The sequence below is a fragment of the Sinohyriopsis cumingii genome, chromosome 1, assembly GCF_028554795.1.
Source record: "Sinohyriopsis cumingii isolate HCF-2022 chromosome 1, ASM2855479v2, whole genome shotgun sequence".
NCBI lineage: Eukaryota > Metazoa > Mollusca > Bivalvia > Unionida > Unionidae > Sinohyriopsis > Sinohyriopsis cumingii.
Window position 1 is genome coordinate 26,552,985 of NC_142961.1, and position 17,272 is coordinate 26,570,256.

At 33.9% G+C, this 17,272-nt stretch overlaps 1 protein-coding gene across 1 annotated transcript in view; it reads left to right on the forward strand.

Annotated features, from left to right (window-relative positions):
- LOC149806578 (nucleotide sugar transporter SLC35D2-like) overlaps window positions 1–17,272 on the forward strand; it is a 79,227-nt gene that overhangs the window by 21,908 nt on the left and 40,047 nt on the right. The window contains exons 5-6 of the mRNA XM_089954903.1: window positions 696–767; window positions 4,812–4,880. Coding sequence (XP_089811029.1) covers window positions 696–767; window positions 4,812–4,880 — 141 coding nt within the window. The remainder of the gene's footprint in view (window positions 1–695; window positions 768–4,811; window positions 4,881–17,272) is intronic.

A 17,272-nucleotide genomic window follows, 5' to 3' on the forward strand; every position in this document is an offset into this window, starting at 1 on the left:
AAGTCCAGGATTTTCACAGGTGGTTGATCCTCTTAGAGTACATCATAGGCAATATATGAGAGCCAGTATGACTGGTGGATGAAGAATCTGGAAAAAAACCTGGTTAGAACCGCTGACCCACAGGAAGCTGTTGGCAAGCTTTCTCACATACCTACACTGGCCAAGCCTGAGACCTGAATCTCCATGGACAAATGTGAGATGGCAGTGGTCAGTAAAGGTGAATGTTTTGGCCCACTCAGCCACCTTGGGCTCCTGCTTTCAGCTTGTTCAAAGCCTGTGACTTTAATCTGGTAAAATCTGGCTTCTTGGGAGAACAATGTTTTAAGCAGAAAAAAATATATAAAAAAGAAGAAATATTAATCCAGGTTTTTGTTGACTATGTAATTGTTGGTTACATGGTGATAATCCTTAGAAGTTTCACGTATCGAAATACTGTGGTCTGAATGTTTCTCACTTGCAGCAAGAAAATGATCTTTTCTGCTTAATATTATTCTGTGCCTTAATTAAAGCATTGAATTGTGGATGGGGCAAAAAGGTTACTGAGTGAATTTTCTGGCATAGACAAAGGAAGTTCAAAATTCATACTGTGATACCACATATGATTGCTTTCTGGCTATGAAATTGTTTCCCAGAAACGTTGCCATTGCTGGTATCTGTTAGATGAAGAATAACTTTTCTTCTTTTTTCTTTACCAGTTTACCCATGTTCACAGCACTGAGAAGATTTACAATTTTGTTTGCAGTAATAGCAGAAGCATATGTGCTTGGGTAAGTACATTCATTTAGTCAAAATGAACTGTGGGGGGAAAGTGGGATAGGCATCAAAATAGTTCACACAGCAAATATATTGGCCACATTTAGCGTTCATTTATGACTTTTAGGAAAACTAAGCCCCAGTGTCATCATTGTTGTCCACATTCAGGTCAGCTTAAAGTAAAAGTTGTGTTTTCTTGCCAGTACCTCCAGGTTTAGGCATGATAACTTAATGGAACATGGTCATCATTTTAACCTAGGATGGGAATGTTTGGTCAGAGTGACCTATTTTTGATACTCTTTTCTCCATCTGATAACTTGAATGTTTACTGATTGATTCCAGTGTTAAAATTAATAATTCTTCCTGAACTTAAATTGTTGTTCGAGTATCTTCATGTAAGATGGTTAGTGTACAACTTTGCTTCATTTGGAAACACCATAGAGGAAAAATTTGTCACAATGGTCTACTTCTCATCAATTTGTTAATCAACAAGTGGACTCTTGCTGTAAAATTTAGTCTTGGTGGTAAGTCTCTGGCTTTAGGGATGGTATGTTCATGGGGTTTAGTCAGGATATTCCTTCTCTCATCCTGAATGTCTGTTCCAGTGGCCTAGTGGTTAGAGCATCCACCTCAGATGCGGGAGGTCATGGGTTCAATCCCCGGCCAAGTCATACCAAACACTTACAACAATGGTACTGACAGCTGCCTCACTTGGCACTCAGCATTCAGTGGTTAGTGTTAGGGGTCGGCCTGGTGTCAGGATAATGTGACTGGGTAGGTCATCATGCTACATGCCTGCGGCATAACATGCCCCAGTGCTAGACATCACTATAAACTGCCACACTGCAGACATCATTGCGATATGACTGAAAAATTATTAAAGCTAAGTTAAAAATCTAAATCACACACACTCATCCTGAACCACTACAAGCAGAAGTAAGTTACATTGATCTGCTTTTGTTGGCTTTAACAGCTTTACCCGAGTGTAAAACCTTTTGTCTTTCTGGTAAAATATCAAGCGTAGAAATGGTATTGATTTTGGTGAGGGTGTACCTTTCCCCATTCATAACACCTAAGTTATAGGCTAACCCTGGTGTTAATTTTAGTTTCCTGGTACAACTTCATTTGTTGACATGAAATTTTTAATTTAACTTGGTTGTATTATTCCTTGTATTATCAGTGACCTGCCTGTGGATGACTTATAGTGACCTACTTTACAGGCATGAATCATTGACCTTATTACATATGATGAGTTTCATATTACACAAACAATATGTAGGTGAGACTAAAAGGGAATTCCAAGTAAAAAAAACAAACACCATAGGGTTATCCTGAATCATGAAGATTCCCCGGTTTCAAAGCATTTTAATCTATCTGATCACAACACAGATTATGTGAAATCAGATAATACAAATAATTAAATCTGGTCCAGAGCTCTATAGTGGCCATTTTTATAGGAAAGATATAGAATTTTTTTGTATATATCAATTACATGATCTACATCTGGTAGGGATTAACATCTCTTTAAATGGGAGTCTGGGCATTTTTAACTCCATATTACTGATTCCAGCATGTACACACACATTCACATGTACAGACAAAAGACAATATCACATGATCCTTGCATCTATGATCGCTGCAAGGATAACAGTTATGATATCAAACAAAGGCATTCAGGCAGCTTGAGAACTTTTGCTTTTGTTCCATCTAGCTTAGCTCACATGTCAATTAACACATTAACCCCTGGAGCTTTTTGTCATTTTTGCCTGAAAATCGAGTAGGAAACACATTTTGAAAGCTATTTCTGAATAGACTTGAAAACACCAAATCCCTGGTCATCTTTCAATAACATACTGCCTAGTGGTGTTAGAAATGTCGATTTTTGTTGGCTATTTGACTCGTGCATGAGCAGAAGGGTAAAAGTTGGATTTTTTTTATTTTATTTTTATTTTTATTTTTTTTATTTTTTTTTATATATATTTTTTTTTCCTAAACAGAGTCATTATTTTTGTATGGAGACCACTCTTTATTCGAAATGCTTATCTTATCCTACTTTCTGCAAAGGCTCATCTGTCTGTTTGCAGTTCATACAAGTTTGCCTTAGATCTGAGACCAAAAAGTCTAAAATCCAGACACAAAATGGGATTCCAACCACGGGCAAATTTTGGGTTAAAAAAAGTCGGTTCCAAAAAATGAGGTTTTTCTATCTGTATTTTGTAGTGCAACTAGATATTCCAGATTATTTGGTATCATTGTAGAGCTACATCTGTCTACCTTTCTAAAATACCACCCACTTTAGTGTATCATTCATGACCATGACGCTAGAGAGCTTGGCAGTAGGCTACTACCTCCTGCCCCGTAAAGTCGTCACTAGGGGTTAATGTGTTAACAAGAATTTTTAATTTTTTATACAAATCATCAGGGAATTGCTAAATTTGTAATTTATGTGCATTGTTGATGCAGACGTGAAATACGCAAGGAATATTCAGATTTTGTGACATCATCCAAAAGGACTGTTTAACACATTAACCCCTGGAGCTTTTTGTCATTTTTGCCTGAAAATCGAGTAGGAAACACATTTTGAAAGCTATTTCTGAATAGACTTGAAAACACCAAATCCCCGGTCATCTTTCAATAACATACTGCCTAGTGGTGTTAGAAACGTTGATTTTCATTGGCTATTTGACTCGCGCATGAGCAGAAGGGTAAAAGTTGGACTTCTTTTTTTATTTTATTTTGTTATTTTTTTGCTAAACGGAGCCATTATTTGTTTATGGAGACCACTCATTATTCCAAATGCCCATCTTATCCTACTTTTTGCAAAGGCTTATCTGTCTGTTTGCAGTTCATACCAGTTTGCCTTAGATCTGAGACCAAAAAGTCTAAAATCTGGACACAAAATGGGATTCCAACCACGGGTGAATTTTGGGTAAAAGAAAGTCTGGTCCAAAAAATGAGGTTTTTCTATCTGTATTTTGTGGTGCAACTAGATATTCCAGATTATTTGGTATCATTGTAGAGCTACAGCTGTCTACCTTTCTATAATACCACCCACTTTAGTGTATCATGCATGACCATGACACTAGAGAGCTCAGCAGTAGGCTACTACCTCCTTCCCCATAAAGTCATCTCTAGGGGTTAATGTGTTAAAGGCATTAATTATGAGATCTTAAACAGATAAACAGTCTTGAAAATTAGCATTGGACCACCAGTCATCAACTAAAAAGAATTGTTCAGACTGAAAAAGTTGCCTTGTAAAGGGATGAAATGAAGGACACAAAATTTTGAGTAAAAAATATACATTTCTGTATTTTCCACATTTGAAAACATTGACATGTGGTTTTTAAGCCAGCTTCATATTGGCTGAATACTAAAAAATTGACCAAAATAACTTTGCTGGTTCGACTACTGTAACAGTGTTACATTCTACTTTTTGTGCATTTAGTCATTCAGCACATTTGATTCTGCAAAGGTACAGTACTTGATGGACTAAATGTTCTGCTATAGTAAACACTAATTTTGAAGACTAGATAAAAGTTAACAGCTTCCAAAAAAACATAAATATATCTTTAACAGACAGAATCTTTGTGCTGACATGCATTTGCCTGAAACCAAATTACATTTCGGCACTAGATTGCTGCTTGCATTTATTTGCCTTCATTTTTATATTCTAGATAGACTTGGACATTTGAAGAGTATCCAAAGGTTTAATAATTTGAAGGTCTTTAATTCTTTAGGCAGTGACAGAACTAAACTGGGTTAGATGGTGGACCTGCCTTATGGAGTAGGGGTGGACCTGCCTTATGCCTCTTGCATGCAAATTGAAACAGATGAGTGCATGGCCACACCATGGCTTTGCCCTTTAACCCCTCCCTCATTCAATTTGTGGTTCTAGGCAGTCTTCAAACCTCCATTTTCCAGATATATAATCTTTTGGCTGTAAGGGAGAAGTCTTGAATTGTGTACTCAGGAACCCTCTATCTAAAATGTGAGCATTTGTTGTCCTTCAGTTCTTGTATATGTCTGCAGTTTATTGTTTAATTTACTTCTTTTTTCAGAGTCAAATCTACAAGAACAGTGCAGTTTACTGTGTTTTTAATGATATTTGGTGCTTTAGTTGCAGCTAGGTAGGTATCTATATTTTTATTTCTATGACGGAAATATTTTTATAAAAATTTGAAAAACCTTGGGTGATCAAGAACTTTGAGGAAGTGGTATCATGAGAATATAGTAAACACAATGTAAAGAGCTCTGCAGAATATTCGCTAAAACTTCTGGAGAAAATAGAAACATCTGGACATCAGTTTTATAGGGTTAACTTTCGAATATTAATCATTGTGTTCAAAAACATATTTCTGACATTATTTGAGAATTATTTTTTTTCTTAGACTTAACTGTTTTTGAACTATGGTCAATTTGTATATAATGTGAGTTTAAGCCATACTTGTACCATTTGAGACTGCATGTACATCAATACAGAGAGTAAAAATTGTATAGGAAAGAAAAGATACAATGAAAAGGTAGTGGGGGAAAAATGTCAGATTTTAAGTATGTTTCTGATTGATAATTCAGGATTAGCCAAGCATAATGGTGAAAGACTTGCAGTTTTTAAGAAAGAAAAGATGAAACAAAACAATGGAACTTGTAACCAAGGACAGTTGGAACTGGTTGATTGATGTAGGTGTGAGGGATACTTTTCCGAAGCACTAGCAGTGCTCAAAGTTTTGTCAGATACATGCCCAGGGCAATTGGCTTTAAAAGCAATCACTTGTCATGACTTGATCAGTATTAAAAACAGAAATGAAGTTGGAGAGGTATTAGTCTTTCTTTTAATAAAAATCACTAAAATAGTAGCTTTAAGTTTTTAATTAGTTTGTGTGATAGTACTGTGGGTTTTCACAGCTACCAACTCTTTGAATTAAATGGATTAAAACACAGTATAAGGAAATTATTTCCTTGAGTGTGAAAAACATTGTATTGGGGGCTTTTATAAGTTACAAATTTTCTTGTTTATCTTAATTGTGAAACAGTTGCGGTGGTACTTCTCAGTGATATTTTACCAGCAATGCATTATAAAGCCATTGTTATCAAGGGACAGCATATTAATAGTCATGCTATAGGTAAAAGCAATGAAATTCAGAGAACAGAAATAAAATTGTTCCCCATTTATTGGTTGCATGCTTTTTAGATCAATTAAGCGGACGATTGTCATAATGTGGATGGATTTACAGATGGGGTTCCAGCAGTATAATGGTGTAGTTGTTTAAAGTCAAATATGTGGTAGAAATAGATAAGTTTGTTCATGGTATCCTCATAGTGTTTATGTTTTAGTTTTTCTTCACTTGCACCTCAACAGATGGAGTGGTATGGAGATTTGGCTTTGAGAATTGTGCAGGTTGTCCAACTCTGATGTCTCCGAGTTGGTAAGAGATGCATGCATAGACTGTCACATGTGAATTTATTCCCTTAGCTTTTATGTATACATATATACATACCACACAGGCATCAGAATATAGCAGCAGCTGCAGTTACTTTGTTCTGCTTTATTCACTCCCAGATCAGGTATTTAAGAGATTTAAAATTCTTAAATTCTTAACTCTTGATTGTTTAGAAAATTCCATTGTTTTGTGGGTTGATTACATCTGGAATTGCCAAGGTGTTTTCATGTGTACAAAAGATCAGAAGAACAATTCTGTAAAACTACTTGATCATTAAGTTGATTGGACATTGTTTAAAATTTTGAAAAGTTCAAGTGCTTTGGTCTTCATCCTTTGGAAGCAGAGTGAACACATTTGTCTTATCCAGGATTTAAGAATAAAGGTTTGTTGTATTCAGTAAAAAAAATCTTTTAGCACTTTCACGTAATTTTTCATGTTTGTTAATATTAATAAAATAAGACTGTAGAAATGCCAGGTATGGGGACAGTAGTTGAAATATGCCATGATGAAATAATGGGTCACTGTCAGATGAGACATTTTCCACTGCATATGAGAATACTTAATTGTTTTGATGCTTTTTGACAAATCCCATTGATTTACTGATTAAAGTTTAGCATGAAATTCAAATTGATTCTAAGGAATTGTACCTAATCTTATAAGATATATTAGCCTCATTGGTGAAGCAAGTCTCAAGAACTTAATTAGTTAATTATTACTAATTGCAGTAGCTTGGATATTATCAGGGTTTGTTTTCATTTCATCAGTTGTACACCACGTTATCAAATTATCCAGTATGGATTTCTAAATACATGTTCTGATGAGCTAAATCAAGTGTGTTGTCATCATCATTCCTATATGGATCTGAATCATTTATGAAAAAAGGTCACTGATAAAAATATTGAAAAGCAAGGATCCAAGAATTGATCCCCAAGGTACTCATTTATAGATAGATATTTGCCCATGAACTTGTTGAGTTTCTTGCATTGACACACTGTCTTCAGTTTGAGAGGTAAATTGACATGGTATTTACTGCCAACTCTGTCAGTCCATATTTTTTTCTGGAGGAGTTCATTGGGTATACAGTCAAATACTTTAGTTAAATCCCATCAAAACAGCATAAAATACTTATTATCTTTGGTCAAGGGCTTAGCAGAAGTCTTTTGGTTGTCTAATTAGGGTAGTTTGAGGGCTGAAACATTTTAAGAAGACCAAAAGAAATGAATGTATGATACTGTCCAAGTAATTAGTACTCTAGTCACAGATAACTCATTACAAGAATTTGTATATAGTTGCGAGGACAGAAACTGGCAAACTTTGTTTTCTTGAGTCTGGATAATCTTATCAAGACTCCTTTCTGAGTTTGGTTACTGGACCAGTCAGTGATTGACTTCCAAGTATTAACAGCTTAAGTGAAAAAAGGTTGAACAACGGTGCCTTTTCAATGTTGATATTACATATGACTTTAATATATTTGACCTATACAAGTTATTATATTAGCCTGCTATGATGTGCCTTTACAATGTTTTACAATGTTGATATTACATATGACTTTAATGTATTTGACGTATAAAAGTTATCATATTAGCCTGCTGTGGTATGCTTTTCAATGTTGATATTACATATGACTTTAATATATTTGACTTATACAAGTTATTATATTAGCCTTCTATGGTGTGCCTTTACAATATTGATATTACATATGACTTTAATATATTTGACCTATAAAAGTTATCATATTAACCTGCTATCTTGTACCTTTACAATGTTGATATTACATATGACTTCAATATATTCGACATATAAAAGTTATCATATGAGCCTGCTATGGTGTTCTTGGATAGGTTATTCTGCCTGTGTACCATTTGAAAATGTAAACTTGCATGAATTCTGTCTGAGATTCATTGTCAGATTCTTTTGAATTTTTGTAGTTGTTCCAATTTGTGTCTGGATATATGTTGCTTATGCAGTAGTTGAGATTTCCTTTGTATAGCTTTTCATGGGTTGCCATTGATAAAGGGAACTGATTGCTTTCTCTAGTATATTTATTTATATGGAGCTTTCTTTGGGATATTTATTTACGAGGAGCATGTTCCTCAATCACATCATTTCTTGAAGGTCCAATAAATAACAAATATATAAGCTTCATGAAAAGGTGTAGATCACTGGTCAGCATTGAAGCTTTCCCAATAAAATTCTGTAACACTGGTAAGTAAATTTCCTTCATACTGTACCTTTTACCATAGTGAAACCATGTTATATAAGTCACTAGACTGCTGTCAAATATTCCAGCCTTAGATACTACTCTATTGTTTATTAAAATAACATTTACAAGAGAGGATTTGCCTTGATTTTTAAAACAAGTTGATACAAAAATTAGATTCATCGTGTTGAATATCAAGAAGGGTTGTCATTTGTTTTATTTCAAAGGTCCAGACCGGTGTCATTTACTTTATAGTAATTTTATCATATAGATGAAGTACAGTCATTAGTGAAACAACTGTCTGGCATGTTCAGAGATTTGTAGCTACTGGCTAACAGACCTGCATTAAGTATTTTTTTGTACAGACACTGTTCATTACAGGATATAAATTACATATAACTTGTTTATTATACTTTTACAAAGTCTATTGTAGTTCAGTAATTCATATTAACACTGTTACAAAGTCTGTAGTAGTTCAGTAATTCATATTACACTGTTACAAAGTCTGTTGTAATTCAGTAATTCATATTACACTGTTACAAAGTCTGTTGTTGTTCAGTAATTCATATTACACTGTTACAAAGTCTGTTGTAGTTCAGTAATTCATATTACACTGTTACAAAGTCTATTGTAGTTCAGTAATTCATATTAACACTGTTACAAAGTCTATAGTAGTTGAGTAATTCATATTAACACTGTTACAAAGTCTGTAGTAGTTCAGTAATTCATATTACACTGTTACAAAGTCTATTGTAATTCATTAATTCATTATACTTGTTACAAAGTCTATAAGTAGTTCAGTAATTCATATTAAATTGTTACAAAGTTTTTAGTAGTTCAGTAATTCATATTAAACTGTTACAAAGTCTATAGTAGTTCATTAATTCATTATACTTGTTACAAAGTCTATAAGTAGTTCAGTAATTCATATTAAATTGTTACAAAGTTTTTAGAAGTTCAGTAATTCATAGTAAACTGTTACAAAGTCTATAGTAGTTCAGTAATTCATAGTAAACTGTTACAAAGTCTATAGTAGTTCAGTAATTCACATTAAACTGTTACAAAGTCTATAGCAGTTCAGTAATTCATATTAAATTGTTACAAAGTCTATAGAAGTTCAGTAGTTCATATTATACTGTTACAAAGTCTATAGTAGTTTAGTAATTCATATTATACTGTTACAAAGTCTATAGTAGTTCAGTAATTCATATTAAACTGTTACAAAGTCTATAGAAGTTCAGTAGTTCATATTATACTGTTACAAAGTCTATAGTAGTTCAGTAATTCATATTACACTGTTACAAAGATAAGATAAGATAAGAATTCTTTATTTCAGACTACAAAGTCCATACCTCTAAAATAAAATATAATTATAAAGTAAAAACATTGTTGACATAAAAGAACATATATATCTTACATACAAGTATACAGATACATTTAAAACAAATAATTGTGCATTGCATTGTTAAGAATGACATTAAATGACACAATTAAAGAGTAATTTGTTCCATCTACTAATAATATGAGAAATGAATGTCATAGTTCCAGAGAGATTTCAATAAACAGTTTTTACTATTAGATATTCTTGTCATCATTGAGAAAACATACTTTCTCATTACTTCATCAAAACTGAATACATTATAATTTACAAACATATTGGAGGCACTGTTCCACCTAGGAATACCTAATAGAAAATGAAGACTATTATTATAACCAATAACTAGTTTTCTTTTCATACATTCACTAAAGTTTGTCCACAGAGGAGCACAATACATAGTGCAGCAATAAGATTTGAATAATCTAATTTTGATATTCAATGAACAATTCTTAAATTTACGTAGAAGCATGTTTGTTCAAGTACACAAAAATCAGTACTGTCTCATGATATCCTCGTTATCTGACTGATTGGATTTCAAAATATGACCCAAATAGGTATAACTGTTGGCATATATAAGAGCATTGCCGTTAAGATGTACAGGGGGAGGAGATGGTAATTTGAAAGAAGTTGGCTGAAAGACCATGCATACTGATTTTTTTGTATCATAGATGATATCATTCTCAAATGTGTATTGTTCACATACCTTTAATAATTTCCTTAAACCTGTGATAGAAGGACTTATCAATGACATATCATCAGCAAAACTAAAATTGTTAAAGAACAGCGCATTTGGTGGCAAATGTAACCCCACATGACACTGACTGAGCTTATGATTTAATTCATATATATATATATATATATATATATATATATATATATATATATATATATATATATATATATATATATATATATATATATATTAAATAACAAAGGGGAAAGAATACCCCCCTGCCTCACCCAATTGGTTACATGGAAAGCACTGGATATTACACTTCCCCATCGCACACAATACAACTGTTTGCCATACCAGTTGACTAAAGTGTGAACTATGTAGACAGGTATTTTAATATCGACTTTTTTAAAGAGTGTCCAAAGTCTAAAGTAGTTCAGTAATTCATATTAAACTGTTACAATGTCTATAGTAGTTCAGTAATTCATATTACACTGTTACAAAGTCTATAGTAGTTCAGTAATTCATATTACACTGTTACAATGTCTATAGTAGTTCAGTAATTCATATTACATTGTTACAATGTCTATAGTAGTTCAGGAATTCATATTAAGCTGTTACAAAGTCTATAGTAGTTCAGTAATTCATATTACACTGTTACAATGTCTATAGTAGTTCAGTAATTCATATTACATTGTTACAATGTCTATAGTAGTTCAGTAATTCATATTACACTGTTACAAAGTCTATAGTAGTTCAGTAATTCATATTAAACTGTTACAAAGTCTATAGTAGTTCAGTAATTCATATTACATTGTTACAATGTCTATAGTAGTTCAGTAATTCATATTACATTGTTACAATGTCTATAGTAGTTCAGTAATTCATATTACACTGTTACAAAGTCTATAGTAGTTCAGTAATTCATATTAAACTGTTACAAAGTCTATAGTAGTTCAGTAATTCATATTACACTGTTACAATGTCTATAGTAGTTCAGTAATTCATATTAAACTGTTACAAAGTCTATAGTAGATCAGGAATTCATATTAAGCTGTTACAAAGTCTATAGTAGTTCAATAATTCATATTATAATGTTACAAAGTCTATAGTGGTTCAGTAATTCATATTAAACTGTTACAAAGTCTATAGTAGTTCATTAATTCATATTATACTGTTACAAAGTCTGTAGTAGTTTAGTAATTCATCATACTGAGACCCAGTATGTACATACATTTATTATGTACCTATAAATTTTCTACCCAAGAATGAGCCAGAAACTATAATTTCCTACAGTTAGGAAAACGATACAATTGTTATCTAATTCCATATTATATATGAAATTTAGGAAAGGTCTAAACTATGCTTTTGTTGACAAAACAATAAAAAAGTTATTCATTTTTTAAGTTGTTTAATATAGCCAAATGGTTCATTTGAAACAAGATCACATTTCAGAAATTGTGTCTCAAAACTTTACTGTACAATAAACTCACAATTGTTAACATTGGTGGTGTTTCCTGCATAATGAATTTAGAATCATAAATCCTATATTATCTCAAACTTATATAATGAAAATATCATTATCACACTAATTTGATTTTGATTGCTAGATCACATCTCATTGTGCTATATATAATGTTTTGATCAGCATTAGAAATCCCGATCATGACTGGAATCTTTGTCTCGTAATGACCCATGACAAAACTCATAAAAACTGGATCTGCGATTCCTATCTGATGAGACCATTCCTGTGGCTAAAGTCATCAAAACTATGTCATACATAATTTTGTCCAATGAAGCTATCCATGTGTTTAAACTCATTGAGACTGGGTCATTCTTGATTTTGTCTGATGAACGTAAACTAATAAAAATTGGATTTTTCTTGATTCTGTCTGATGAGACTATCCCTGTAGCTAAACTCATCAAGACCAAGTCTTTCTTGATTCTGTCTAATGAGACTATCCCTATGACAAAACTCATCAAGACTGGGTTATTCTTGATTCCAGCTGATGAGACTATCACTGTAGCTAAACTCATCAAAACTGGGGTCTTCTTGTTTCTGTCTGATGAGGGTATCACTGTAGCTAAACCCATCAAAACTGGGTCTTTCTTGATTCTGTCTGATGAGACTATCCCTGTAGCTAAACTCATTAAAACCAAGTCTTTTTTGATAACATCTGTTGAGACTATCCCTGTGGCAAAACTCATCAAGACTGGGTCTTTCATGATTCTCTCTGATGAGACTATCACTGTAGCTAAACTCATTAAGACCAGGTCCTTGTTGCTGTCTGATGAGACTATCCCTGTTGCTAAACTCATCGAGACTGGTTCTTTTTTGATTCCATCTGATGAGACTATCACAGTAGATAAACTCATTGAGACTGGGTTTTTCTTGATTCCATCTGATAAGACTATCACTGTAGCTAAACTCATCAAGACTGGGTCTTTCTTGATTCCATCTCATAAGACTATCACTGGCTAAACTGATCAAGACTGGGTCTTTCTTGATTTCATCTGATGTGACTATCACTGTTGATAAAAACTGATCAGGACTGGGTCTTTCTTGATTCCATCTGATGAGACTATTACTGTAGCTAAACTCATCAAGACTGGGTCTTCCTTGATTCCATTTGATTGAGACTACATCTGTGGTAAACTCATCAAGACTGGGTCTTTCTTTATTCAGTCTGATGTGACTATCACTGTAGCTAAACTCATCGAGACTGTGTCTTTCTTGATTCCATCTGATAAGACTATCACTGTAGCTAAACTCATCAAGACTGGGTCTTTCTTTATTCATTCTGATGTGACTATCACTGTGGCTAAACTCATTGAGACTGGGTTTTTCTTGATTCCATCTGATGTGACTATCACTGTTGATACACTCATCAAGACTGGTTCTTTTTTTATTCCATCTGATGTGACTGTCACTGTAGCTAAACTCGTGAAGACTGGGTCTTTCGTGATTCTGTCTGATAAGACTATCACTGTAGCTAATCTCATCAAGACTGGGTTTTTCTTGATTCCATTTGATGAGACTATTACTGTAGCTAAACCCATCAAGACTGGGTCTTTCTTGATTCCATTTCATGAGACAATCACTGTAGCTAAACTCATCAAGAATGGGTCTTTCTTGATTCTGTCTGATGAGACTATCACTGTAGCTAAACTCATCAAGACTGGGTCTTTCTTTATTCATTCTGATGTGACTATCACTGTAGCTAAACTCATCAAGACTGGGTCTTTCTTTATTCATTCTGATGTGACTATCACTGTGGCTAAACTCATTGAGACTGGGTTTTTCTTGATTCCATCTGATGTGACTATCACTGTAGCTGAACTCATCAAGACTGGTTCTTTTTTTATTCCATCTGATGTGACTGTCACTGTAGCTAAACTCGTGAAGACTGGGTTTTTCGTGATTCTGTCTGATAAGACTATCACTGTAGCTAATCTTATCAAGACTGGATCTTTCTTGATTCCATTTCATGAGACAATCACTGTAGCTAAACTCATCAAGATTGGGTCTTTCTTGATTCTGTCTGATGAGACTATCACTGTAGCTAAACTCATCAAGACTGGGTCTTGATTCTGTCTGATGAGACTATCACTGTAGCTAAACTCATCAAGACTGGGTCTTTCTTGATTCTGTCTGATGAGACTATCACTGTAGCTAAACTCATCAAGACTGGGTCTTTCTTGATTCTGTCTGATGAGACTATCACTGTAGCTAAACTCATCAACAGGTCTGGAACATTCTTGATAAGAACTTATTTTGCTACTTCCTGCTAACCAAATCAGTTATTGTCTTTACTTTTTAATTTTAGTTTTACTGTTCAAAGGCCAGAATAGCTTGTGGGATTGTCTGTAATTGGTCTTTCCATTAGCACAAGTTTTTCTTTATCGCTGCTTCCCCTAAAGTACTTGGAGGATTGCCATGAAACTTTTAACACACATTCACCAATGGTCTAGCTGTTCCTAAGTGAAAATGGTGCTGCTTGGATATTCAGCATGAAATTCTTGTTATTGCTACTCTAGACTTCCTGAATGGGAAGTCATATCAACATGGGTTTTTCACCAGAAGACGTCTTACAATGTCTTGTTGGTTCTGGATGAAAATTGTGCATATCTGACATTCAAAATGGCAACTATGGCAGCCATCTTTAACAATTTTTTTATCTCTGCTTCTGAATAGGGTTTTCACAAAAATGCTTGTTATGATGTCTAGTTGGTCCTAAATGAAAATGGTGCTGATTTAATGTGATTGTAATGGCAGCCATCTTGAATATATTAATACTACTTCTAAATGGACATGTTTTTTTTTTACCAGAATATTTGTTATGTTGCCTTGTTGGTCCTAAATGAAATTGGTACCTCTCAGATATCCAGTATGGCCATCAGTGTAGCCATCTTGAAAATCTTGTCATACTACTTCTCCCCAATGCCAGATCATTTGGACCATGTAGTTTCTACCAGAAGACTCCTTATGATATCCAGTTAGTTCTAAATTAAAATGGTGCCAGCCTGATATCCATTATGGCCACCATGATGACCATTTTGTAAATCTTGTTATTACTGCACCTTGTAGATTGATGTTCTTATTGAAATGGGATTTTCACCAATGGACTTCTTACGATGTTGATCCTAAATATAATCGGTGGTGATCTGACATTGAATATTGGCATATCAGCCATCTTTAAAATCTTGTTATCATTACTCCAGAATGGATGTCCATATTCATGTGGGGTTTCGCCAAAATATTTGAGTGATGTGTAGTTGATCCTAAATGAAAATGTGCCTTTTTTATCTTACATCTGTTATGCTCACTACATTGGCAGATTTAAATATCTTGTTATTGTTGAAAAATATTACACTTGGTTCCAGTAATCAGCAATTAAAATGAAGAAATGGTTTTATCTTGAATTCTGGGAAGGTATTTTTAACTATTTGAGTGTCAGTTTCTTCATGAGACTCCTGTTCCATTATATGTTGGTTTATATGTCTTGCAGGGTTTCTGTTCTCTGCCATTATGTCTCACAGACTGATGCATGGTAGGACATATCTCATTAGGAAATTGAACATCATCTGCAAAATCTTCAGAGTACATTTTTAGACTCCTGAGAAAGTGGACATGTTGAATTCTGAATGAGAGAAAGAAATTAATTGAAAAGCAGGAATTTCATAAAAGAGAACATAAAATATGTGTGAAAGACAGCTGTATGATGTTTTGTGTTGCTGCATAAAGTTTAATGTAAAAAAAATATTTTAAAAAAAATTGGCATGACTTCTTTGCAGAATACTTGATGATGGTTTTGTTTATTTCATGTACAGGATTTTTGGCAAATTAGGAAGTAACCAAAATGTGTTGCAGTGGAAATGATTCATAAAACACCCAACTGATTAAATTTATAAATTATTTATACAGGAGTATAATGCCACACAGTTAATAGGTTTTACCTACATTACCAAATTTAGCCAGTTGAAAAATAATAATTGGTTATGTAATTTTTAAAAAAAGCATTGTGACCAGCTGAGATCATGATCTTTGATCCATATATCATTTGCACATTAAATGTTCCAATCTGTCCAAGAACAATTTCATTATTACTGGATGTTAGAGCATAGAATGGAATACCTTTCGTCATGTGGGTGATCTTGGATTTTGACCCATAAAGAACCAGTCAAAATTAACAACTAACAGTCTTTTTCCTATGATTGAAGAATGGCCATTCTGATGGTACCACATAATCTTTATTCTGCTTTGAGAAATTCTGATGGTACCACATAGTCATTGTTCTGCTTTGAGTAGTTCTGATGGTACCACTTAGTCTTTGTTATGCTTTGAGTAGTTCTGATGGTACCACTTAGTCTTTGTTCTGCTTTAAGTATGTGTATTGAGTCTACATCAGGTCCAGATGCCTGCTTTAAGCATGGGTATTGAGTCTACATCAGGTCCAGATGCCTGCTTTAAGCATGGGTATTGAGTCTACATCAGGTCCAGATGCCTGCTTTAAGCATGGGTATTGAGTCTACATCAGGTCCAGTTGCCTGCTTTAAGTATGGGTATTGAGTCTACATCAGGTCCAGTTGCCTGCTTTAAGAATGGGTATTGAGTCTACATCAGGTCCAGTTGCCTGCTTTAAGTATGGGTATTGAGTCTACATCAGGTCCAGTTGCCTGCTTTAAGAATGGGTATTGAGTCTACATCAGGTCCAGTTGCCTGCTTTAAGTATGGGTATTGAGTCTACATCAGGTCCAGTTGCCTGCTTTAAGTATGGGTATTGAGTCTACATCAGGTCCAGTTGCCTGCTTTAAGTATGGGTATTGAGTCTACATCAGGTCCAGTTGCCTGCTTTAAGTATGGGTATTGAGTCTACATCAGGTCCAGTTGCCTGCTTTAGGTATGGGTATTGAGTCTACATCAGGTCCAGTTGCCTGCTGGTAAATGGGAAGAAATTAAATGTTTATTTCAAAAATAATCCAGACATTTCTTAGTTTTATTTTGCATAGGAAAAGCTCCCTCTTCTGTGCTCTTTCTCTCTCTCTCTCTCTCACACACACACAATTGACTGCTAGGTTTTTCCATTGTCAGTTTTTTAGTACTCCTATGACTTGTGTTTCATTAAGAAATATTAATTTGAATTATATGAATTTCTTCAAGTCATATGTAACTAACATATATGAATGTTTGGATGGGTTTATCATGTTCCTCCACACATTTCCTTTTTAATGGCATTTAGATTTGTATATGCTTGTGTATCCCTATGTAAGAACCTTTTGCCATGTCTTTTTTAATTGTCTTTATAAACAGTGCTATACCTGGATAGAGG